The following is a 27,621-nucleotide window of genomic DNA, read 5'->3' as shown; positions in this document are numbered from 1 at the left end:
AGGCCAGGCCGCCCCAGCAAGTTCAGCCCGATAGCAGACCGCAAGATGCTGAAAGAAGTCTCTAAGAACCCCAGAATGTCATCACGGGACCTACAGGTAGCTCTTGCCACTGTTGATGTCAAAGTGCACGAGTCTACCATTAGAAAGAGGCTGCACCAATTTGATCTACATGGGAGGTGTGCCAGGAGGAAACCTTTGCTGTCCAGAAAGAACATCAGGGCAAGACTAAAGTTTGCCAATGAACACCTGGGCAAAGACCAGCACTTCTGGAACAATGTGCTCTGGACAGATGAGTCAAAGGTGGAGCTATTTGGCCACAGTACCAGAAGACATGTTTGGCGAAAACCAAAGACAGCATTTGACCACAAAAACCTGATACCAACTGTAAAGCATGGTGGTGGATATATTATGGTTTGGGGCAGCTTTGCTGCATCAGGGCCTGGGCAGCTCACCATCATATAATCCACTATGAATTCTTCATTGTACCAGCGGGTGCTTCAGAATAATGTGAGGCCATCTGTCGGAAAGTTGAAACTCAACCGAAGGTGGACCTTGCAACATGACAATGACCCTCAACATACCAGTAAATCCACCAAGGAATGGCTGAAAAGAAAGAAATGGAGGGTTCTGGAATGGCCAAGTCAAAGCCCGGATCTAAATCCCATCGAGATGTTGTGGGGGGATTTGAAACGAGCTGTGATTGCAAGAAACCCCTCAAACATCGTACAGCTGAAAGAATTCTGCATGGAGGAGTGGGCAAAAATTTCTCCCAGTCGATGTCAGAGACTGGTAGACAGTTATAAGAAACGCCTACTTAAGGTTGTTTCTGCCAAAGGGGGCAATACCACCTATTAGAGCCAAGGGTGTACTTACTTTTTTCACATGCGAAATTTGCATTTATGTTTATTTAAATTATACAATGGACTACAAAATGTAAATGTTTCATGACATATGTTATATTATATCACCTTTATCTATCAATATTGTTGAAATGAAGATCAAATAGCTGTATGTTGAAATATGTTTAAAAAGTCTTTACATGGGGTGTACTTACTTTTTCACGTGACTGTATACATATATATATATATATATATTATACAAATATACAAATAAATATACAAATATACAAATAAATATATACAAATAAATAAATTTATAGTATCCAAATAAATAAACAAGAAGACGTCATGCGTAGCACGATACTTGCAAAATCCGCCCCCCCCCCCCCAAAAGTTTTCCATTGATACAGCAAATTGTCCATTTCATGAAGATTAAAATTTACAATCTTGATCAAAGCTCGGGTCAACAGGATGAAAATTGACGATTTTTCAGATGAAAAACGATGATTTTGGAAGGTTGACCTTGAGATGACCTTTGACCTTTTTACCTCAAAACCAGTTCGTTTCCCTATTTAGTGACTCAATGTGCAAATGCTGTTCAATTTTCAAGTCAATTGGATGAAAATTGAGGATTTTTGAAACATGGGCTATGCTGACCTTTTGGCCTATGTTGACCTCAAAAATAGATGGTGGTTGAATTCAGTGACCATGTATATAAATCCTCTTAGAAGTTCAAGTCAATCAAATGAAAATTGAGGATTTTAGAAATTTGGTCTATGTTGACCTTTTGGCCTATGTTGACCTCAAAAATACTTGGTGGTTGAATTCAGTGACCAGATATGCAAGTCCTCTTCAGATTTCAAGCCAATTGGATGAAAATTGAAGATTTTAGAAATTTGGTCTATGTTGACCTTTTGGCCTATGTTGACCTCAAAAATACTTGGTGGTTAAATTTATTGACCAGATATGCAAGTCCTCTTCAAATTTCAAGTCAATCGGATGAAAATTGAGGATTTTAGAAATTTAGCAAAGTTGGTGTTGGCCTATGTTGACCTTTTGACCTATTGACCCCAAAAACAATAGGCTTCTTGCTTTTGACCAACTCTACCATTAGGTGAAGTTTCGTGAAGATCAGTTGAAAAATGTGACCTGTAGGCCGGTGACGAACAAACAGACAAACAGACAAACAAGAAGACGTCATGCGTAGCACGATACTTGCAAAATCCGCCCTCCCCCAAAAGTTTTCCAATAATACATGATGGCCTATGTTGACCTTTTGGCCTATGGTGACCTCAAAAATACTTGGTGTTGAATTCAGTAACCAGATATGCAAGTCCTCTTCAGATTTCACATCAATTAGATGAAAATTTAGGATTTTAGAAATGTGGCCTATGTTGACCTTTTGGCCGATGTTGACCTCAAATATACTTGGTGGTTGAATTCAGTGACCAGATATGCAAGTCCTCTTCAAATTTCAAGTCAATTGGATGAAAATTGAGGATTTTAGAAATTTGGCCTATGTTGGCATCAAAGATACTTTGTGGTTGAATTCAGTGACCAGATATGCAAGTCCTCTTCAAATTTCAAGTCAATCGGATGAAAATTGAGGATTTTAGAAATTCGGCCTATGTTGACCATTTGGCCTATGTTGACCTTTTGGCCTATGTTGACATCAAATATACTTGGTGGTTGAATTCAGTGACCAGATATGCAAGTCCTCTTCAAATTTCAAGTCAATTGGATGAAAATTGAGGATTTTAGAAATGTGGCCTATGTTGACCTTTTGGCCGATGTTGACCTCAAAGATACTTGGTGGTTGAATTCAGTGACCAGATATGCAAGTCCTCTTCAAATTTCAAGTCAATTGGATGAAAATTGAGGATTTTAGAAATTTGACCTCCAGATGACCTTTGACCTTTGACCTCAAAATCAATAGGCTTCTCAATTGGGACGACTTATACAACTTGGTGAAGTTTGTGACGATCGGTTTAGAATTGTGACCTGTAGGCCGGTGACAAACAAACAAACAGGCCTTTCACTCACTCACCGCAGGCAGGTAGGTGGTCTTTCTGTCTTCTACCGACTCCTCTCCGGCCTTGCTCCCCCAGCTCTCTCTGTGCTCTGTCCCCCAAATATTCCTACAGGTCGCACAAGATCTGCCAGCAACCCTCTGATGGTTAAACTGCCGAAATCTCGGCTCTCTGCTCACCTTCACTCTTTCATTCCTCTTTTCTCCCGCCTGTGGAACAAACTCCCACACTCCCTTCAATCCCTCTCCTCCCTCCAGGTCTTTAAAACAGCTGTTCACCACCATCTCTTATCTTCCCCCATCCATAACCTTGATCTTTTCTACCCCCACTAATTCACCCCAGATCCACCTTGTTTGAAATTCCAACTTATTTCCTGGAAATCCTGGCAGTGTCCATATGTTTATACCTCTCCCACCCCCCCACCCCCCTTCACATGCCTCCCCCCCTTCACATGCCTCCCCCCCTTCACATGCCTCCCCCCCAAAGCCCTCTCCCTCCCACAGATCTCTCGATGTCTCCATGTCTCTCGGTCCCTGCTCTCAAATGTTGTGTTTGTGTCCTTCCCCCTCTCTCCCCATCTTGTCTACCGCTCCCGATGTTATTTGTTTTATGTGTCTGTTTGTCTTTCTGTGTGATTAATGTTCGCTCTTTCACGAGCCTCGATCTTGTATACAAAAAAAAAAAAAAAAAAAAAAAAAAAAAACAGACAGACAGAACCACAAACACAACCGACCAATATACTTGAAAAATCTTCGATTTTGCAAGTAATAAATTAATAGTCTTGAAAATCGACCATAAATTAGAACTTAATTAAACAAGCGATGGAAGCAAAGGTTATGACCACGGACATAGCCTGAGTAAAGAAGAGGATAGATAGGACAGTAGTTAAGGCAAGGGTCTTTCAGTGGGAGATTAGTTACCTATGTGGGCTCTGCCACTGAAGGTGGACAGAGGCTATGTTTTCACCCCTGTCTGTTTGTTTGTCTGTCTGTCTGTGAGCAGAATATCTCAAAAAGTTGTGAACGGATTCGGATGAAACTTGTTGGAGAGATTGGGTGTGTGGCAATGACTAACTGATTCAATTTTGGTGTAGATTCGAATCCAGATCAGTGGGATACAAAATGTAAACTGTTCGGCCTGGTAGAGGTATGTGCATGGAATAGACTTCCTGGAAAGGTAGTGGCAGCAGAAAGAGAAAACAGGTTTTATTTGCAATTAGACAGGTACCTGGAGTCCAGGATGTATTGGAGATAAAGGGGAAAGGGTTGTTGGCAGGACTCGAAGGTAGATTCTGTTACGTGGTCCCCTCGGTGACTACCTGGTCTCGGTGATCCCCGGACCGTGAGAGGAACTTCGCCAGAAAGTGGTATTATATATGCGCTTTCGCAACGCAATCCCTATGAATTCCACCCAAGAGAAAACCGATTTTCAATGATATATTTCAATGGTAATGATACCATACAATTTCAATGATACAATCAAGGATATATTCCCCGAGCAATCCACCATCCACAATTCACACTCAACAATCAATCCCCTAGATGATTAAGATGGCCATCTTACATACGTGTGTCCCCTTTTGTACTCACGACCCCCTTTGGTCTCTGTCCCTCACAATGTCTCTGGGCCCCTCCTGACCAAGATGATGGTCGGCTTTGCCGCACTCGGGCGGTTGAACGAACCCCGGGTGGACGTTTTTCCACCGGGCATGTATCGTACCGGGAACCACGGCTGCAGCCCCCTCCTGGCCACGCGAAGCGGGTACTGTAAAGCAGGCAAAAGCCACACGCCGCTTGCAACGCGTGTTAGGCCCCAACGTGCGACCCGTACGCGTCTTTGTAGACGGTGCCGCGAACGGTGCCAGACGCTGGGTCGGTGCACGGCCCCACGGCAGCTTGACGTGTCCACCGGGTAGGTACCCGTCCCGGTAACTCCTCTCGCCAGACGGGCTTGGGAACGCCGCTTTTCCACACGGCTCAATATCGATCCCACCTCTCGTCGGAGCGGGGCGAGGAAGAAGAATCCTCATCGCTTCTCTCGACCTCGTGTCTTTTCTTCTTCCGTTTCCGGTCTCTTTTTCCAGAAGGGCTCCTGACCCTCCAACCACAACAACCCTTAATCGACTACACATTGATAAGCAAATACCTGAATAGTAATTCACATACATTCCCATAAATATGTAACACTCCCCCCCTTCAAGAAAGAAAGTTTGAACCCAGCGAAAACTTTCTTTGCCGGCCAACTTGGATAAACAAACCAGATAACTCAACCCATCAGTTCCCCCCGGGCACAATTATCGCATCTCAAAAATAAAGCAACAAACTTTCACCAAAACCCCCCAGAGATTCCAAGGTAATTCCCTCTAGACCATGCGTCAACAACTTCTAGTTGCTCTAGGATGGAGGCCCAGCTGAGTACTCACTACATGGACGCCTTAAGGAATGTGGGGTTCACGGTTAGTCCGGGGAGGAAAGTTCATTACATGGACGCCTTTAAGAACGTGGAGTTCACGGTTAGTCCGTGCAGGAACGTTCCCTACCGGGACGCCTTTTAAGAACGTGGCGTCCACGGTTAGCCCGTGTAGGAGACCAGGCTCGGCGGCTCCGCCGTATATAGAGTGCTTCAACTTCTCCGGACTCCTAACAGTTACGGTGGGACCCCTTGTCCCAGCAGTCACCTGACTGGCGGTCTCCTTCTCGGCCAGTCCTCTGCCAATCATTCTTTCGGGAGATGCCGTAACTCTGGGAGCCTCCATAGTAATATCGGCTGCTGCCAACACCAAAACTACCGCCAAGTGGTCCTCTTCTGTAGACCTCTCGACGCCTACGAAATGCCTTCCCTACTGTTATGGTCCGACCCTCCAAATCCTTACCATTCCAATTCTTCTCTGCCTCCCTGGCGTCTTTTGTGCTTGCAAACGTGACAAAGCCGAACCCTCTTGACCGTTGCGTTTCCCTGTCTTTTACCACCCGCACTTCCACCAGCGGCCCATATCTGTTGAAGACAGAGGTCAGAACTTCTTCCTCGGTGTTGAAGTTCAGTCCCCCTACAAATAACTTGGCACTTTTGTCGCCATCCCGAGCTGGGGTGGTGTTATTTCCCCTGCGGTGCTCTTTACCCACCCTCGGGTTACCATAAATTTGCCCCCCGGCCAAATCATTCCCGATAATCACAGATACTCCCTCTACAGGAAGCGTGGCTTGTAAACCGACGGTGACCGGTCCTGACACCAAATCGGATTCCAAATGGATAACATGAAGTGGGGCACTAACACAGCCACCGATCCCTTGTAACCGAACCCTATCACCAGTTGCGGTACTCTTTGACAATGGCAAAATGCCTTCAAGCATTAAGGATTGATGGGCTCCTGTGTCCCTCAATACCCTAACAGGTCTTGGGTTAGTCAAGTCTCCCTCGAGTGAGACCAACCCCTCATAAATGAATGGTTGGTAACTCTTCTGTGGGCAATTTCTTACGCTTGCCATCGCATTCGGAGTTGTAATAGTCGGACTCCAATCTGGGTTGTCCCTTTTCATGAGGTAACAACTGGACATCAAGTGTCCAGGTTGTTTTGCAAAAGGCGCAAGTAGGCCCGGAGGAAAAACTCGTGGTCTGCCTCGGGCCCCCCGGGAAATAAGTCTGTCTTGGGCCCGTAGCCCCCTGATTTCTAACAGTTGGGGTATCATAGTTGTCCCCATAATCATCTCGAGGCCGCCGCCATGTAAGGTCGTTCTCCGCACCGGGTGTTCCATAACTCCCCTGCTGAAGTCTAGGCGAGGAGTTAGGTTTGTGGACCCCTATTCGGTGGGTTAAGGCATACTCATCTGCCATGGTGGCTGCGTCCCACAACTTTGGTACTTTCTTTTCCTGCAGGTACACTTTGATGTCCTCGTGGACACACTGCTGAAATTCCTCCACCAGGATCAAGTCACGCAATGTTTCGAAGTCTTTCCCGACTCCTTTTGACTCACACCACCGATCAAACATGTTTTCTTTCACTCTGGCAAACTCCACATGGGTCTCACTCTCCCTCTTCCTGGCATTCCTGAATTTTTGCCTGTAAGCTTCCGGAACCAACTCATAGGCTTTGAGGATGTGCTTCTTCAGTACCTCATAATCTGCACATTGGTCCATTGGTAGCGCCGAATAAATCTCTTGAGCTTTTCCCACCAGCACACTTTGCACTAGTATGGTCCAGGCCTCCTCCGGCCAGTTTAATTGTCGAGCCACTTTCTCAAAGTGTGGAAAAAATTTCGCGACTTCCTTTTCACTGAACGGTGGAACCAGCCTCACATGTCTGCCCACATCCCAGGTTTTCTGGTTAGGTGTCGACCCCGTCAGCAAGGGTGGTGCCTCTCCCCGTTCTCTCATTAACTCCAGCTCCTTGAATTTAATTTCCTGCCGAAGCTCCATGTCATGTTCCTTTAATTCCCTTTCTGCTTTTCTCTCCTCTGCTTCGAGTTCCCTTGCAGCTCTCCTCTCCTCTGCTTGTTTCTCTTCTCTCCTCTCCTCTGCTTTCCTTTCTTCTTCTGCTCTTTCCTTTTCTGCTTTCCTTTCTTCTTCTTTGATCCGTTCCTGGCTCCGTAATTGCAACTCCAGTTTCCGGAGCTCAACGTCTTCTGGTTCTTCGGGTAGCCACTCCCAGGCTAACTCGTCCCATGTTCCTAATCCCACCATAGATTGTATCACCGTGGCCTGCAACTCTGCCTTCCTCAAATTAGTTCGGACCTCCAAGTTAAAATGTTTGGCCAATTTCAAGAGGTCCGACTTTAGTAACGCTCGGAACTGTGCCTCACTCGGGGTTACCGCAAAGTTCTGTGCCACAAACGCCATGGTGCCTATCGTTAACCCCTGTTAACCTTCACCCAATACTTTACCCCCAATTTCCCCAAAAATTTACCAATTAATACTTAATTAATAAATTTTAATTAATAAAAATATTATTTTATTATTTTATACAATTTTAGATCCCGGACGTAGACCCAATTGCGAATCCGCAAATCGTAATTTGGACGAGCCCCCAATTCTGTTACGTGGTCCCCTCGGTGACTACCTGGTCTCGGTGACCCCCGGACCGTGAGAGGAACTTCGCCAGAAAGTGGTATTATATATGCGCTTTCGCAACGCAATCCCTATGAATTCCACCCAAGAGAAAACCGATTTTCAATGATATATTTCAATGGTAATGATACCATACAATTTCAATGATACAATCAAGGATATATTCCCCGAGCAATCCACCATCCACAATTCACACTCAACAATCAATCCCCTAGATGATTAAGATGGCCATCTTACATACGTGTGTCCCCTTTTGTACTCACGACCCCCTTTGGTCTCTGTCCCTCACAATGTCTCTGGGCCCCTCCTGACCAAGATGATGGTCGGCTTTGCCGCACTCGGGCGGTTGAACGAACCCCGGGTGGACGTTTTTCCACCGGGCATGTATCGTACCGGGAACCACGGCTGCAGCCCCCTCCTGGCCACGCGAAGCGGGTACTGTAAAGCAGGCAAAAGCCACACGCCGCTTGCAACGCGTGTTAGGCCCCAACGTGCGACCCATACGCGTCTTTGTAGACGGTGCCGCGAACGGTGCCAGACGCTGGGTCGGTGCACGGCCCCACGGCAGCTTGACGTGTCCACCGGGTAGGTACCCGTCCCGGTAACTCCTCTCGCCAGACGGGCTTGGGAACGCCGCTTTTCCACACGGCTCAATATCGATCCCACCTCTCGTCGGAGCGGGGCGAGGAAGAAGAATCCTCGTCGCTTCTCTCGACCTCGTGTCTTTTCTTCTTCCGTTTCCGGTCTCTTTTTCCAGAAGGGCTCCTGACCCTCCAACCACAACAACCCTTAATCGACTACACATTGATAAGCAAAGACCTGAATAGTAATTCACATACATTCCCATAAATATGTAACACTTCCACGTGGATGGGTGATAGATAGTTCATGTGTGCAGTGATTGTGATGTCTGTCGGAGTGTCTTATCGAAGGGTAAGTTCCTCACTCGACAACTGCCTTCCTCCTCCACCCATCTCCCCTGACCGAAACAAAAAACAACAAAAACATTTATTTATCGTAATAATAAATAGCCTGGTGTTGGCTTAGCGGTTAGGGTGCCGGCTTGGGATCCCATGATCCTGGGTTCGAATCCCGGTCGATCACTGAGTTAACACCAGGGGGGTTGACTCAGCCTGTCATCCTTCCGAGGTCGTGCAAATTGAGTACAAGCTCACTCGTAATTCCCTGTATGTGCTGTATTATACGATAAAGTACCTTGGCCAAATTACGCAAGAGGCGACTAGCAGGGTTGGCGGCAGGAAGGGCATCTGGCCATAAAACATTGCTTCAAAAAGGGGACCACGGTGCCCGAAAAAGTGCCAACCCCCGCTCTGCGGGGGAAAATGGCCTCCAAAGGTGGTTCTATTGAAATAATAATAATAAAATGCTTGCAATCCAAAATTTCATTTATTTGCATATATGGCATCTCCTACCCTCACTGAGAGTACTGGTTTGTGGTCTAAAACTGATTTGTTTGGTCTGGTGGTGGTATCGGCCTAGTGCAGGAATGATAGACTAGACTAGACCGAAGGGGCTCCTCCTACATCAGAACTCGTCATTCCTGGTTATTTGAGAGAATCTTTCATCCTTAAATGTGCAAAGGCACAATTTTCTCAACGTGGCTGCACATATTGAAATTTTATTTCCGTTTCAGACTTTCAGCCACCGGGCTGTTTCCATAAATGAATGTCGGATAGTTGAATATCCCACTTTGTCAACAATGAGTAAAGAAAAGTATTTTGTAATCCCAGTGGCAGACGATTTGGCGCCCTTTCGCCCCTGGAAAAAAACCGCATTTGTTTTCACGGCCAAGAAAGGCAACGACCGGGATGGAGCACGGCGTGCCGGATAACCCGGAAAATACAAGGCCAGTCAAGATGGTTACAAAGATTACGGGACGGTCAAGATGGTGTGGGAGGACCGCCTTGGGAAGCAAGGAGAAGCTGACGTTTCGGCCGTTAACACGACGTCGGAGGAAAAGAGCTTTTTAGCTCCGATGAAGGGTTACTGCCGAATCGTGAGCTTCTCCACTGTGTTTTGCATTCCTCGATCAACGTCCTGTCGATTCCATCCACTGTTCTACCTGTCCGTCAATACAGGTCGACACGGTGGCCTTCACCAGAAAGACTAGTTCTTCATTTTGCTGTTAAATCAAGCCTGGCAATGTGTGTCAGGTGATCCGTCATGTGATCTACATGCAAATTACCACTGAGAATTTTTGGGGCCTTCTTGAGTTCTCAACCATAGGTGAGCAAGGTACTCATCCTTATGTCATTTAACTCACTGATACCTCGAAAATGCAATATCTTGTTATTGATGAGTTCCAATTATAACCACGTTGGTCATTTTGGATCAAGGCAAATCTTACTGGGTATCCGAGAGGTATCCACACTCTCCTCTAATCTGTCTAGCTTGGATTTGAATCTCGACACAGGTATAAACCGCCATCCTGGTGTTTCAGTGGTAGGATTAGTCATCAATGTGTGAGCCGTCCCTCGGATGGATGTTAAACGGGTGCTCAGTCTGCCAGCATTATTTAGTGGGTATTAAAGACCCCACGGTATCCTTTGGGAAGAGCAAGCGAGCTATCGCAGACACCTTGGCCAAATTACAAATTCCTGCCCTGACTCTGGTCAAGTGGCGACCCATCCAGGATTTTAACCCGAGCCATAGAAACTGCTTTGGCAGCACCGCCGCTCTGTCGACAATGTGGTTCATGATTTGATCTCCTATCTTACGGTGTTTGTTTTTGACCACGTGCTAGCTGACTTATTCAGACTAGCAAGTTGCCCGTGCCCTCAGGATTATAAACGGGGTAGGGATGGAGGCAGCAAAAATGCAAATGGCGTCTTCTGTCATTGAGTCTGCAAGCAGAGCCAAACACGGAACCAATGTAAAGAGCAGGGCCAAACACTATGTTGCCTTCACTTTTTGTGTTGCATAAAATACAGAAATATGCAGGATGAGTTCTTCATTCTGCTGTTAAATCACTGGGTATTGACACCTCAAATAGCAATGCTGCTCACGCAACTGCTCTCAAATAGATTAGTGGAGTTCCTTACCAAATTGATATGATTACGCGTAGCCTACAGGGAATTTGGCCATAGCTTAATGTAGTGCTGCTCTCCACTATGAGCTGTGGATCCAGCATCACATCTCTCTCTCTCTCTCTCTCCCCCTGGATTATGTGGAACCTAGCACCTGCTGCACATTAGCTGGTGCAACATAACAAGACTATCCGTTACAGTTTAGTGTATAAAAGTCTTTGATAATCGTGTAATGTGCAGCAGTTGACGACCATCGTCAAAGACGTTTTCAGGAGCATCGGCGATCATCGTAAAAGTAGCAGCATGTTCAACTTTTATTACGAGTCGTCGGAAACAGTCGTGCACTGTTGTGAAGTGTGCGGCGGTCTATGATGATTGCCAAGACGGCGCAATATATTGTTATGTTTTTGGGGTAGGGATGAAATACCTTAGTCGAGATAGAATCGTGTAGGTTTAGTATGCTCCGAGTGTTGCAAAGAAGAAGAACCCACCTCGATGTAAATTAAGTTAGGCCGACTGTCCGGGTAAGATCGTATATGAGTCTCCATATGAGGGGTGGAGCTATGCTAATTAGGTAGGGCTTAAGGATAATCCCCAGTGTGTAATTGCCCTGTGATTTTTCCATTCGTTGTTATTGCATCACAAAGGGCCACCACAATAACTACAACGATCACACTGTAAATGGACTCATTCGATCACAACACCGGTCCTCATCTTTCTCAGGTCCCCCTTCTACTCAGGTCCACCAAATCTCAGCCCCCCCTTCCACTTGGGTCCACCATATCTCAGGCCCCCCTTCCACTTGGGTCCACCATATCTCAGGCCCCCCTTCCACTTGGGTCCACCATATCTCAGGCCCCCCCTTCCACTCGGGTCCACCATATCTCAGGCTCCCTCCCCTTCCACTCGGGTCCTCCAAATCTCAGGCCCCCTTCCACTCGGGTCCACCATATCTCAGGCCCCCCTTCCACTCGGGTCCACCATATCTCAGGCCCCCCTTCCACTCGGGTCCACCATATCTCAGGCCCCCCCCCCCCTCCACTCGGGTTCTCCAAATCTCAGGCACCCCCTTCCACTCAGGTTTGCCAAATCTCAGGCCCTCCCTTCCATTTGGGCCCGCTCACGGAGCTTGGTTCCCTGCAGGCATAACATGGTATAAAAGGAGTCGCCAAATCCTGAGCCCTCGCTCCCAGCATGAAGAGGTCAGAGAAACTCAGCAAGCCGGCAGAGGCTAGGCCACACGCTCCGAAGCCACCACACACGGCACGAATCCTCAATCTCACCTCGCTCTCTCACATCCTCAACGGACAGAACTTTACAGGAGAAGGTCCATCAAAGCCCGAGCCTTCCCACCCGACAGCATACAGGGCCCACACGTCCCACCAAACTCCAGACCCAGGCCGACTAAATGCACGTTGAACGGTGCGACACCGACCACCATCTCGTCCCATCAAAGCCACCGTTTTCAAGCCAGTCTTTATTGTCTTTGAAACTGATTTATTCGACACAGATCCTGATCCTCTACGTCCCAGGCGAAAGGCAGCATGACCGGCAAGGCATGCCACCTCCCTCGCTACCGCCATCTTCTGGTCTCGCCATCTTATTGTGTGTGTGTGTGTGTGTGTGTGTGTGTGTGTGTGTTTGTTTGTGTGTGTGTGTGCGCTTGCATGTATCATTGGCTGGAACGGAGTCCTCCCAGATCTTTGTTCTCAAAGTTTTGTTCAGAGGACTCTTTTCAGGATCATCACCGAGCCCTGGACCGCTTCCAACTGTAGTATGTTTGCAGTAGTATTCCCAGGGATGTTTTTTTAAGATCTCCGTTATAATTACCGTTGCTCCAATTTATATCCCTGGTTCAATTTTGGCATTTTTCAGCTTCCAGGATCTTATGACTTCATTGTTGAGATCCTGGTATTTGGTCATCTTCTTGATTTGTGTTGTTTAGGCCAAAATCAATGGGTTCAATTGCAAAAGCAGTATTGCTCAGAGCTTTCATCCTTCTCATTCTCCACCTTTATTTATTCTTCATCACAATGAAGTTTTCCCACAATTGTGTCATTGACAGTCATGTAGTGTGTGGCAGCCTACGACAAAACGAGATTGTACAAGATTTGTCACCGACGGTCTTGTTGCGTCGCGTCAGCGAAAGTAGGCTCGTGTGCGGCAGGCTTAAAGTTCCCACAATTATTGGAATTCCCCGCAACGAGGCCGAATCACAAGGCTTGTTGTTCTCACATTACAGACAATCGATGGCCTCTCTGTTTTCTTACCACCTCTCATCCAGCCTCCTCAATCTGCTGTTGGCCCTCTAAGCCTCCCCTGCAAATCCAGGATGCATGTGTTCTTCCAATAACCTATCCTTCCAAAATCCAGGCTGACTGCAAACCTCAAACGGTTATCTGTGATCCTTTTTTCTGTACAAGATCGAGTCTCATGGAAGAGCAAGGTGATGGAGGGTATATGGACCTATAAGCAAGGAAACTTGAACACAATAAGCAACAGAATGAATTCCTGGTAACAAGAAAAGAGAAGGGAAGGCAATATAGTAATCTGCAAGTAAGAGGGTAAATTTCAGTTTGTCCCATAGGGGAGAGTGGGGTAAGTTGAGCCTAAGGGTAAGTTGAGCCACCCCATGTTTCTTAGAAAGTGAAATATTTGAAGGTGTGAGAGCGCCATCTATACTTTCATAGCAACAGTCTTTCTTCCTGAGTACACATGCCGAGGAATATGAAGCAGGGGTAAGTAAGATCTAATGAAATTTGTATTTTTTTCGGAATTTCCCAAACTTTGAGTTATGGTATTTTGAGGGTGATAACAATAGAATTAATGGAAGCTTAATGAATTGTTTATGTAGTAATGTGAACATGAATGGTGTAGATTATTTACCTGAGAGTATGAATTGTAAATTGAATCAATACGTGAAATGAGCATGTTTATATTCAAAGTGGCGCCCGTGGGGTAAGATGATCAATTGGGTCGGGTCAAGTTGAGCCATGGCTCATCTTACCCCATGAACATTTGTGCAAGATAAAGTTACTGCTTTATACGCAAGTTGGAGTTGAAAACTGTAGTTCTTGTAACTGATACTTGTGTATAGATCTAAATCCTATTCCTAAGAATGATTTATGTAAATATTTTTGCATGTTGAATTACAGGTAAATGAATTAATCACAGGTAAATGGAAAAATGCCTTGGGACTATAAAAGGAAGACAGCACGTGGTTGTTCTTCATAATTATTTGAAATACAAACCAGTTCATCAGCATATCTGACTGATAAATCTTGACGATTACATATGTATGAACATTCAGCCAAAGTTTACTGATAATTCATGTGTCTTACTAATAATCAGAACACAATACATGTATAATTATTTCAGTTCAAACTGTTAAATTTCATTAGATCAATTACATCATGTTACTTTGTAATAGACACGAGGTGCTTCTTACATGTGCGTAAATTTCACACAAGGGAAAGGAGCATTTATCAAGTTTCAATTATTGAACTGAAAAATCTGATCTGAAAAACGTGAACATTTACAGGAAACTACTTTGTCTTGTTTTGCATTGTTAAAGCTATAAGCAACAGATTTTGCGTGATTGTTAAAAAAAAAGTGTATTCATTAATACTTCATGCATTCCCAGTTTCAATGGGTTTTCTCAGTGTTTTATCAATAATAAGCTTTTCCAGTGGATCTGGACTTAAACTTTTTGTCTCAAACTTGTTTTATTGCTGTTCTGTCCTGTATTGAGCCGGTGAATTTGATGGGACACAAAATGTTTCATGCTGTTTTTTTCTTGTGGCTCAACTTACCCACTGGCCCAAGTTACCCTGAACCCATGATCAACTTGCCCCATCATTGGGGCAAAATGAGCCATTAGACAACTTTTTTTTGAAGGCCTCTGCTAATTAATTACATGAAAATGAAATGGTAACATGTGTATGAGGGGAGAAGCAAGTATTTACACCATCATAATCACTATGGCTCTGATGCACAGCACTTTATATTTGATGTCCAGAAGGGCTTTACTGAAAAATGGCTCATCTTACCCCACTCTCCCCTATGCAGTCTTTATCAGGCATCTACTCGTGTCCCTCCGATCCACATCAATATTCTTTCATACTTTCATTACAGATTGTCAATCTCAGCCATAATCCACACTAATATAATTTTGTACCTTCATTATAGATTGATGCAGTTCACTCTATACCAAAGGCTATTTCAAGATATACGAAGCAAATGTAATCTTCTTGTTCCACACCCTCTGCGAATCCCCCAAAAAATGTTTGCCAAGACATTATTCCGTGTTTTCTATTAACTGTCATATAAGTAATCGGAGCATAATCTTTGAGGCATGTGGAGTGATTCTGATTGTACAAAACTCATTTTTGCTAACATTTGGTTATTTTCTGGAGGATTTTGATTAGTTTAAATAAATCGTCTGGCCATTCTCCTTTCAAATAAATGTTTTTTACACAGATCCACAAGGTCGTTTGTTGGCTGCTTTCCCATGTTTTTAATTAATTCTGCTGGAATTTCGTGGCCTTTCCATTCTCGAGCTCACTTATTGCAACCTTCCCTTCACATTTTGAGAAAACCAGAGCACATGTTGCTTAATAAGTGATGTGTCCAGCTGTGATGTAGTTTTTCTACAATACTGAAGCTGATGAAACAGCAAAGGTGACAGGGTATGAACTGACCCTAGACAACAACAACAACAACAACAACAACAGGCATTTTAAGGCCATTTTCCCTGCAAGAGCGGGGGTTAGCCTTGAACTGACCCTAGAGCAGTGGGGTAATGTTTGGATATAGTAAGCAAGGGAATTAACAAATAGGAAAAGAAGAGAGTGAGGGGAGGAGGAAACACAGCAACCTGAAAGCAAGATGTTTGGGTTAGATAAGGTTAATGGGGGTAATAAATATCGTGGGTAAGGATAGGGGGTGACTTGAGATGGTGTTGCACAACCTGCTTGAAGTCCTGGAGAGAAGCGTGGGATTGAACATTCTCAGGATGGTTCTACAGTTGGGAGAAAAGACAAACAAAAGTGTGAAGGTGTGCAGTCAGCCTGAACGTTGGGAGTGGAGGAAGCGGGAAGGACCAGAAGACGGAGAGAGCAGAGGGAGCTAAACTGGAGGAGAAAGGGTAAAAATAAAAGAGAGGCCATTGACCTGTCTGGGATGTGAGAGCAACAACCCTTGTGCTTCGGCCTTGTCACTCGATATCCAATAACGTTGAGAGCTTTAGATTCCACAGAATCCAGGAGGCAGATGTGATGCTGGGGCGCCAACCCATAGAGGAGAGCAGTACTCCATTAAGCTGCGACTCAACCTGAATAGCTACGGGCAAATTATTCATTCGATACATGCGAAATGTTCATACTTATTGTTTATACATTGGTTAGGACGCTTGTAAATGTTTTATAAATGTCTATATCCGTCATTTAATAATCATCCGACAGCTTGCGGAGGAAACAGATAACCGGGTCACGGTTTGTGAGCAATTTGACTTGTCAGCAATTTGACACACCCAGGTTTGATTTCAGGATGTTAATTGAAATTTGTAATTTCTAATCACATGGTGTAATTTCGAAGCAAGAACCAATGAAGCACAGTTTTAAAACGCACGACGTTCCTCTCACAAGTCCAACTCACTTTAGCCATGTTTGTTATATCGCGTCCGTTACTGTTATTATGGGTTTCTTCATTTTTCGTGACAGTTCGACCGATCTTCACGGCGTCTCACGAGATTCTTCAGTCCGTGCATCGTTGAACTTGGTGAGGAGGAAATGAAGTTATCTTAGCTATGCCAAAGATACAAATTCCTCTTTCCTAACTATTTTTCTATTCATCTCTGACTCAAGGACAGTTGAAACAGTCTGGGCGAACCTACTCAAATTGTATCGCCGGTCACCATATTTATGGCCAATCTCTTTAATTGGTTTAATAGTCATGGAATGACCTTTGGGTTAAATAAACACCACTTAGTGGCCATGTACAATGTACATGTTATGTAATGCAATGGTTGGGAGGATAGAGCAGTGGAGAGAAAGGAAGGAGAGAGCCTACAAAAGGAAAGGTGAGGAAGTTGGCATATTGCCGGCACCTTCAATTATCAAATTGCAAATTCAGGCCCGAACGTACAGGGACAGCGCAGCAGAACAGCCACACATTAGTTATGATGCAACTAGTGGGCTGAATTCACGATTGGATCGCAGTCTGGCATGCGTTCGCTAAAAAACTACTTGATATATCTTACTATAATTCACCCAATGTCTGTCCGTCTGTCTGTCTGTCTGTCTGTCCGTCTGTTCCCGCAAAAACGGCTGAACTGATCGCAACGAAATTTTGGTTGGGTAATCCTGGGACCCCCTGGAGTAAAATAGGCTATATTGTTTTCCCAATTTTCCAATTTTTCCAATTTTCCAGTTTTTCCAAACACTATGGAATAATATTTACCGATATGAACAGTGATGTGGCTTTTATTGAAATTCTGTTTAGATTTTGATGATTTGCGTGTGATACGATTTAACGGATGTTTATATGAATCTTTTAAAATAAAAAAAGCCTTCAATTTCTGATATTTTGCCTTTTCATTTGGGCCTCCAAATTGAAGCCCCTCCCTTAGCGCGGGTACCGTTGCTAGTATTAATAATGTCATGATGCATTAATAGGGTGAATGACCCCAAGTTCGACTACATACACCACTACTTTTAACAGTCATTTTTGATCCGTAAGTCGAGGGCCCTTTTCGCGACAGTATCTTTAACAATCAAAATACCGTAATGTCTTTTGCTTTCTTCCAACTCTCAAAATCCTTCATTCGTCAGTAAAATATGTTATTGTAATTGGAACAGCTGCACCTATCTTGCTGTAGTTTTCAGGGTCGACGTAGTCATTTAAAGTCAAACCCTTTGATGTATCGCAAGTATCTTTTTGAACCTCTCAATGGTCAAGTGGTCTGAGTGACTGGGCAGCCCTTTATGCTTCGTATGTGGTGACTACTTCTAGTGGGATCATTTGGCGAATTAAAAGTAAATAAATGATTACATTGTCAGATCACATGTAGTAACAGTCCATGCTAAATGAAAACTATGGGGTCTTTATAGTATGGATATGCTGTTTTACATACAAATTTCGTTAGGTCATAATGGGATTAAGGGCAGTTCTCCAACTCACACCTCTGATGGAGACTTTGAATGTCCTCGGTAATCCGTATTGCCTTTTCAAATTGCTTTCCGACTAGAATCTGGTGGGCAGGGACCGAGAAGAACTTCAAAGGCCTTAATGTCTCTAAACACCGCTCAGCCCCTTTTTAGGCAAACTACAGAGTCCCCGGGAGCACTGCGTACGTGCGGAGACAGAGCGGAAGCGGCAATCTTACCGCTGGAGCTGAGCACACACAATGCGGCGGATGTTTCTGAAAGTACCGTGGCCGAGAGCAAAAAGCAAAACAGCTTCTGCGCACACAGCATGCTTCCATTGATACGCACCGATTGGAGTTATTGCGATGAGAAGGCTGCGGTAACTTTCATACTGTGGCTGTTTATTTTGCAGCAAAATATATGAAACAAAATCGGTCCTAATACTTTACTGCACCACTTTTACCTTCTGCTCCCACATTCTGCATGCACTCCTAGGTCCGAGGCCTATGTTCGAATCTTGACCCAGCAATAAACTGTCATCCCGGTGTTTCACAGGCAGAGTGATTCATAGATGTGTGTACCCTAACCCTAACGCTAACCCGAACCACTTCCGCTAAACTGGGTGTCCCACCTGCCAGCAATCGTTGGTGGATGTTAAAGATCCTATGTTGCCCTTCACGAAGAATGGGCGTGCTGTCGTGGGCATTCGACACAATTTCCAAATTCACACAACAACAAACAGCCAGATTGATGTCCAACCATAATGTCTAAGAGAGGGGCTTCTTCACACTTCGAGGTGCAATAGGTGATTACCCGCACATGAACCATCATAGAGGAAATCAACAGGAATTCATTTGTGGAAGTAAATAACAAAATGTAATTACGAAACTGGTTTGATAATTCATGGATTAAGGAGGGAACTGCGTTCGATGACCACTTGCTTTGGGTGACCTTTTTGATGGTCATTCGATACAAGATTCCGGGCATGAACCTTACAGAGGGGAAAGTTCCGTTGTGTAAATCAGGCTCTTGGTAAGGTGAGAAGGAAGGCAGATTTATTTTGAGGACTGTGGCAACACTTCTGCTGTCTATAGACAGAATCGTTTGTGGCACGGACCACATCAAACCTTTTTCTTCATGGCAGGCAGATCCTGTCTACCCGATTTCCCTGCGGTGGTCGCAGGGTGCGAGCACCTTGGCTGGCCTTCTACGAACCCCAATCGCGAAATCTCGCCGGGGCACGGCATGGTTTGAGCAAACAGGAAGGCTCGTGTCTGGATGAGGTGCCTTGTGCTGGGTACGGAAGGCTCATGGGAGGGGGTGGTTTTGTACGTGGAAGCAAAGGGTGCTGACAGGCCTTGGCGGCCGCCTGTGGGCCGTGGCAAGTGGGATACACTCGGACAATTGTTGAAAATGTCGACAAAAGCAGCATCGGATCTTGGAGCTGGGTGTCAGTCCCAAGACAAGCTTTGCCCCCAGCGGGCAGGCTGTCTATCCGATGCCCGTGGAATGCTTTAATAGAGCCAGCTTGGCAGGCCATGTGGACTCATGGTGGCCAAAAGCACCCACGTCTGTATTACTTTGGCCAACTTGATTCAACATCCTTCCACGGTTTCCTGATTAGCACAGAACCAGCCAAAAATTGAGTCTCCACCGTCGAGTTCCTCATGTTAGTACCTTTGCAGTTATAGTGAGCGATCTGCAGTCACCTCCTCATTGTGCATGCTGGGGATCATTCCAGGGAGGTCAGCATCGATGAAGATCAAGAACAGCCTCAATAAAATATCAAGAAAAGCCGACCTACATCAAGGGTGCCACCAGACTTGTCAAAGGAACAGTTTCTCAAATGATGGCCGAATCATCTCGTCATGACACCAAAAATAAAACTCATGGGATTGTAGGACTTGTATGTTTCCCATAGTTGCAGCACAACTAATACAAGGCATATTTGAAGAAGGTAGGTAAACGACATGATAGTTTGGGTTTGCACATTTGTCTTACATTCTCGTTTGTCAAAGCAATTCTGTGTTTTTTCTTCTGAGCCTCCTATAACTCTCTTTTTCCTTCAGTAAGGCCAATAGAGGAGCTTGTACATAGATTACATTTGCAACTGGAACGGCACTCGGTAGAGAGCATACCTCCGCCAGGCTGAACAATGTACGTTTTGTATCCCACTCATAGGCCAGATCTGGATCCGGACCTGAACCAAAATCGAATTGGCTTGTTCTTGCCGGTCTCAGGAAACTAGTGTGTACCCACTCCGAACAGGAGTGGCAGGAAGGCTTATGCTATTATCCTTTCTGGGGTATATAGACTGCAGTAGATCTAGGCTCGGGCCTCAAGAACATCAGAAGTGTATTCAGAACATCAAAAGTTTCCGCTCTCCTGCTATCTCTCTGTGGGAATAAAACTTTTGTTCATAAATACCTGTACGATGTCATTCCGTGAAGCCTTAATACCAAAGAAAGTTTATGATGGATTTGGCTTCTTCTGCAAAAAATCAGGTTGTGGATTTATCTGCTTTTGACGCAAAACAAATTCAAAAGTATCAAAATATAATGTTTTTATGAAATTTAGATTTGTGAAATTCTGGCCTTGTGTTAGTTTACTTATATCAATTTAGGACCACCATTTTTGAAATATTGATATGTTATACAAAGAAAGCACTTTTTTTTTAAATGTTGATTTACCAAAAATTGAAAAATGGATTTATCTGTTTTTGCATCTCAACTCTTCATGTATTGCGTAAATATTGCGTCGTGATTCTAACGTCATAGATGATTATGTATGATGTGTTACAAGTCCCCAAAAAACATCTGTAAAAGCGTTATCAGCATCGTCATCACTTTCGTGTTCTTCTTCTTTAACGGCACACTTATTCACACATCTATGGTTGGCTGGTGAAAGCTTGGCACAAGTCTTTCACGTACCAGTTGGCCCGGCCTGATGTTCGACTAGTTGGGGCAAGAATTTGTAATTTGATCAGGGTGCCGGCGATAGCTCACCTACTCTTCGAGAAAGACCCCGTTGGGTCTTTAACATCCAGCAACTAATGCTAACATGCGGGACTCCCAGTTAAAGGTACATCCAGGTGAGGAAGAGAGAACTCGTTTGCGCAGAATTCCGACGAGTGAAAGTGGTGAGAATATGGTGCCGAAGTTGGTGGTGCGCTGGTAAAGCCCGACAGGTGTCCATGTGGTCCATGTGCGATATTCTAAGCTTTGAAACTTTTTGACTCGAGTCGAGATCGTTGACTGAGACTGCGGATCCGACGATCTGACACCGCGAATCCGATTATCTGACACCACGGATCCGATGATCTGACACCGCGGATCCGATGATCTGACACCGCGGATCCGATGATCTGACAGACTGACACCCTGGATCTGATGATCTGACACCGCAGATCCGATGATCTGACACCACGGATCCGATGATCTGACACCGCGGATCCGATGATTTGACACCGCGGATCCGATGGTCTGACACCGCGGATCCGATGATCTGACACCGCGGATCCGATGATCTGACACCGCGGATCCCATTATCTGACACCGTGGATCCTATTATCTGACACCGCGCACCCGATTATCTGACACCGCGGATCCGATTATCTGACACCGCGGATCCGATTATCTGACACGGTGGATCCGATGACCTGACACCATGGATCCGATGACCTGACACCGCGGATCCGATGATCTGACACCGTGAATCCGATGATCTGACATCGTGGATCCGACGATCTGAGACTGCGGATCTGACTATCCATGACCACGTATCTGACGATCCATGACCGCGTATCTGATTATCCATGAATGCGGTTCCGACGATCCATGACCGCGTATCCGACTATCCATGACCGCGTATCTGATTATCCATGAATGCGGATCCGACGATCCATGACCGCATATCCGACTATCCATGACTGCATATCTGACTCTCCATAAATGCGGATCCGACGATCCATGATCGCGTATCCAGCTATCCATGACCGCGTATCTGATTATCCATGAATGCGGTTCCGACGATCCATGACCGCGTATCCGACTATCCATGACCGTGTATCCGATTATCCATGAATGCGGATCCGACGATCCATGACCGCGTATCCGACTATCCATGACCGCGTATCTGACTATCCATGAATGCAGATCCAATGATCCATGACCGCGGATCGGACTATCCATGAATACGGATCCGACGATCCATGACCGTGTATCTGACTATCCATGACCACGTATCCGACTATCCATGACCGCGTATCTGACTATCCATGAATGCGGATCCGACGATCCATGACCGCATATTAGACTATCCATGACCGCGTATCTGACTATCCATGACCGCGTATCTGACTATCCATGACTGCATATCTGACTATCCATGAATGCGGATCCGACTATCCATGACCACGTATCCGACTATCCATGACTGCGTATCCGACTATCCATGACCGCATATCCGACTATCCATGACCGCGTATCTGACTATCCATGTCCGCGTATCTGACTATCCATGACCGCGTATCTGACTATCCATGAATGCGGGTCCGACTATCCATGACTGCGTATCTGTCTATCCATGACCGTGTATCCGACGATCCATGACCAAGTATCTGACTATCCATGACCGCGTATCCGACTATCCATGACCGCGTATCTGACTATCCATGACCGCGTATCTGACTATCCATGAATGCGGAACCGACTATCCATGACCGCGGATCCGACTATCCATGAATGCGGATCTGACTATCCATGACCGCATATCTGACTATCCATGAATGCGGATCCGACTATCCATGACCGGTATCTGACTATCCATGACCGCGTATCTGACTATCCATGACCGCATATCTGACTTTCCATGAATGCGGATCCAACTATCCATGACCGCGTATCTGACTATCCATGACCGCGTATCCGACGATCGCGTCTATTTTCTTGTCATCATGGTGTGTGTGGTCTTCGAAACACGGTGCAGCGTTCCCATTTCAAATCGCTCCGTGGTACTACTAGGGGGCGTTGCGCCCTCAACCTGCCGCAGGGCGGACAACCAGCGACCCCTCCCCTGGTTTCTGTTTTTTTGACGTTCGAGCTCCAGGGTGGAGTTCAAGAGACGGCACGCTTAGGTCCCCCGACGCTCTCCTCCCTCTCCGGTCCCTCCCGCCCTGGCCAGCCCTTGAGCTCCATACAAAACCGCTTTCCCCGGCATCACCATCCGACACACGTCGCCGAGTCCCGGCAGCGTTCTCACCTACAGGTCGGCACCGCCATGCACGCGGGCCCCGAGCGCCGTAATCTGGTGTGCGCCGCCATGACGGGATGTGATTCGATCCTGGGTGTGCGACCGAGGGAGTAGTCGCGTCTGTCCCAGGTGCACACTCGGGTTCAGGAGCCGCGCGGGCACCGTTCACCGTACCTGTTGAGCGAAAGACGCGAGGAAACAATTTGGCGCCAAATGAGAGTAAACATTTTCCATTCCGCGTTACCGGCTCAGAGACGTGTCCGAGGTCGTCGGTCGAACCTCCACGACGAGAAACCGCGCCATGTCTGTCTGCGATAGAGACGGCCGCTGTGTCCTGCAGTGTCGCGGATGAAGATCAGGTGTGTGTATATATATATATATATATAAGACGAGAGGACAGGTAAGCACGGAGAGCACCTCCATGGTTGTTCCTTGCACCAACTGGCGCTTGGTTTTGGGAACTCACCGAGATATATAGGGGTGGAGTTCGGAGAGGACGACGGTGACCCCGAGGGTACATCCGCTATAAGACGAAAGGACGCCGCTATTTGGGGACAAAACGCATCGACCATGAACTCGGCTATCCTCCTCGCCCTCGTGCTCCTGCAGTCGAGCATCGACCTGTGCTTGAGCGTGGCCACCTGCTCGTCGCTCGACGCCGACCTGATGAAACGCCGCCGCATCGAGGCCATCCGGGGGCAGATCTTGAGCAAGCTTCGCCTGTCGCAGCTTCCGGCGGACGATGGACCCCGCGGGGGTGCTGTGCCCGCCGAGGTGCTCGCCTTGTACAACAGCACCCGGGACATGCTCGCCGAGCAGGCGAACGAACGCGCCGCCACCTGCGAACGAGAGCGAAGTGAAGAGGAATATTACGCCAAGGAGGTGCACATGATCGCCATGAACACGGATAGTGAGTGCGCGTCTTTTAGATCTTTCACGCCTGAAATTGCTTCGACCATGCTGATCCTCTTCGCGACGTTACTAAAGAAACACATTTATTAATACGTATTGTAACAGTGACGTCATCACGAGATTACTTTTGAAGGTCATGAAAATGGTTTGCATTCGGTGTCGTCAGTTCATTCATGAATTGTGTTGTTATAAAGGAATCTATATATCAGATACGACACTTTCGTCTACGTGCCCATCACTGCCCCCACCACCCTTTCCATGTACTCCCCTCCCCTTTCCATGTACTCCCCTCCCCTTTCCATGTACTCCCCTCCCCTTTCCATGTACTCCCCTCCCCTTTACATGTACTCCCCTCCCCTTTCCATGTACTCCCCTCCCCTTTCCATGTACTTCCCTTCCCTTTCAAACTTCTTTATATTCTCTCCCTACCGCACCCCGACCCTTCTTTATCTCCCAAATCTCCCCCCCCCCATTCCCTTATTTTTCTTCATATTAATTTATATATCCTTTTAGTTTTAGCCCCGCCCCCTCCTTTCGTACATAATATATAGATGACTCCGTTGATGCTTTTAACCATTGATATCAAGGCCTGAGAAGCCAATGTCATGCAGCTCAGCATCGAAAACTCCATCTGAAACCTACCTACGTGTGAAGATAGCAACGTAAAGACAGCAACTTGCACACACAGACACACACGCACACACACACACACACACACACACACACACACACACACACACACACACACACACACACACACACACATACAGTACATAATAATATATGCACACACACACACACACACACACACACACACATACAGTACATAATAATATATATACACACACATACAGTTCATAATAATATATGCACACACACACATACAACAACAACAACAACAGGCATTTTAAGGCCATTTTCCCTGCTAGAGCGGGGTTAGCCTTGCGGTCCCCATGACAATATTCTTCATTTTGCCCTATTTTCTGCATCTCTCCTTGTTAACCCCCTTGCCCGCATTTCTTCTTCCACCATCTTTCGCCAAGTCTTTCTTGGTCTTCCCCATCCTCTACTTCCTTCAACATTCATTTCCATCACTCTTCTCAACAAGTCACTTTCATCCTTCCTCAACACATGACCAAACCATCTCAACCTGTTCCTCTTCACAGCATCAATCACAGGCTCTATTCCCATCATCTTTCGCAATTCATCATTTGCCTTCCTCTCTCTCAACGATACCCGCACATCCACCGTACCATTCGCATTTCCACCCTTTCCAGCCTTCGTTGCTGCTCTACGTTCATTGCCCATGTCTCGCTCCCATAAATCATAACACTTCTCACACATGCAGCATACACCTTTCCCTTCAGCTTCAATGACACTCCCCTCCTTGTCAGAACGACACTCAGTTCCCGAAACTTCTTCCATGCACATCTCACTCGAGCAACCGTTGCCGAGTCTGATCCACCTTCTCCATTCAGCATGTCTCCGAGGTAGCAAGATGTTTTCACACCTTCCAGCTTCATGCCGTCTCCAAGATCCAACTCAACATTTCCTCCATCTGCAGCTCCCTCTGTGCACACCTTACACTTGAATGTAGCTGCCACACTGGTTAATGACCCTCTCAGACCACTACATTTTTGATGAACCCACTCAGCCCACATTGTACATTGAATGGAATTCACTCTGACACCCTTCCTGCACATAGCACACGGCCACTTCCCAGTTCTTTCCACCTCACCACATGCTTTACCACTTGCCATCACCTTCGTTTTTCCGATATTCACCTTCAGACCTTTTGTCTCCATACATTCCTTCCACTTGTTCATCTTCTCCTTCAGTCCATCCATACTTTCTGCAATCAACAACAGATCATCTGAAAACAACAACTCCCAAGGTAAACCCTCCTTTACGTTCCGAGCCAGCACCTCCATCACAGCTACAAATAGTAGTGGACTTAGTACCGACCCCTGATGCACTCCCACCTTCACCTCAAACTCACCACTGTTCCAATCCTTCGTCCTTACAGCTGTGCGCGCTCTTTTGGACATTGCCATCACTACTCTGATCAACCATTCCTCCACTCCTAACTTCCTCACTGCCCATGTCACTACTGCACGTGGAACCCAATCGAATGCTTTCTCCAGATCAACAAACCCAAGAAACAACTTCTTACTCTTCTCCATGTACTTCTCATGCAACTGCCTCACAATAAAAAGTGCGTCTGTCGTTCCACTTCCTGGCATAAATCCAAACTGCATTTCGTCAATCTTCACTTTCTTCCTTATGCTCGTCTCCAACACCCTTTCCAATACCTTCATTCCATGCTCCAATAACTTTATCGCTCGATATGAGCCACAGTCCAGAGGGTCACCTTTCCCCTTGTATAGAGGGATGAGGGTACTCAGTTCCCAATCCACTGGAATTCGGCCTTCTTTCACCTCCAGATTGTAGATCTCTGTCATTCTCTTCACACCCCACTTTCCCGCAGCCTTAAACATATCTCCCACAACTCCCGTCAGCCCTCCCACATTTCTACTCTTCATTGCTTTTATCGCTTCCTCAACTTCCTTCTCGGTTATCTTCTCTGCGGTCCTAAAACTGGGTTACTCTCTATGTTGCCATCCCATTCATTCTCTGTATTCAACAGTATTTCCATATATCTTTTCCATCTTCCTTTAATTCCATCTGGGTCCACAACGATTTGTCCCACTTCATCCTTCAAGCAACTCACCCCCATCACATCACACCTCTCTTTCGCTATCTGCCATTCAATCCTGAATACCGCTCTCTGACCCTCTTCCAAATCCAAGCGTTCTCCAAACATTTTCCTCCATGCCTCCTGCGCCTTTGCTACCTCTTTTATTGCAGCCTTCTTGGCTGCCTTATAACTTTCATGCTCTGCTTTTTCTGCTCCCGTACCCTTCGCCTTCTGCCACTCCTTGAACTTCTTCCACACACACACATACAGAACATAATAATATATATACACACACATACATATAGTACATAATATACACACACACACACACACACACACACACACATACAGTACATTATATATATATATATATATATATATATATATATATATATATATATATATATATATACACACACACACACACACACACACACACACACACACACACACACACACACACACACACACACACATATACAGTACATAATAATATATACACACACATACATATATATATGTATACACACAGTGCATTCAGAAAGTATTCAGACCCCTTCACTTTTTTCACATTTTGTTATGTTGCAGCCTCATGCTGAAATCGTTTAAATTCATTTTTCCCCTCATCAATCTACACTC

General features: G+C 45.8%; 1 protein-coding gene and 1 long non-coding RNA gene across 2 annotated transcripts in view; one reads left to right on the top strand and one right to left on the bottom strand.

Annotated features, from left to right (window-relative positions):
• Nucleotides 1–14,274: 14,274 nt before the first annotated feature.
• LOC137438051 (uncharacterized) lies at nt 14,275–23,471 on the bottom strand. Its single transcript, XR_010986636.2, has 3 exons — nt 23,382–23,471; nt 16,150–16,317; nt 14,275–15,997 (listed from the first exon to the last, which is right to left on the bottom strand). It is a non-coding gene; the product is annotated as an uncharacterized LOC137438051 (long non-coding RNA).
• Nucleotides 23,235–27,621, top strand: part of LOC137438050 (transforming growth factor beta-2 proprotein) — a 39,463-nt gene continuing 35,076 nt past the window's right edge. The window contains exon 1 of the mRNA XM_068132926.2: nt 23,235–24,282. Within this exon, the coding sequence (XP_067989027.1) occupies nt 23,943–24,282 (340 nt within the window). The 5' untranslated portion in view covers nt 23,235–23,942. The remainder of the gene's footprint in view (nt 24,283–27,621) is intronic.

The sequence above is a fragment of the Myxine glutinosa genome, chromosome 12 (assembly GCF_964187855.1).
Source record: "Myxine glutinosa chromosome 12, kmMyxGlut1.1, whole genome shotgun sequence".
NCBI classification, from domain to species: Eukaryota; Metazoa; Chordata; class Myxini; order Myxiniformes; family Myxinidae; genus Myxine; species Myxine glutinosa.
This window is presented reverse-complemented; position numbering and strand designations above follow the sequence as displayed.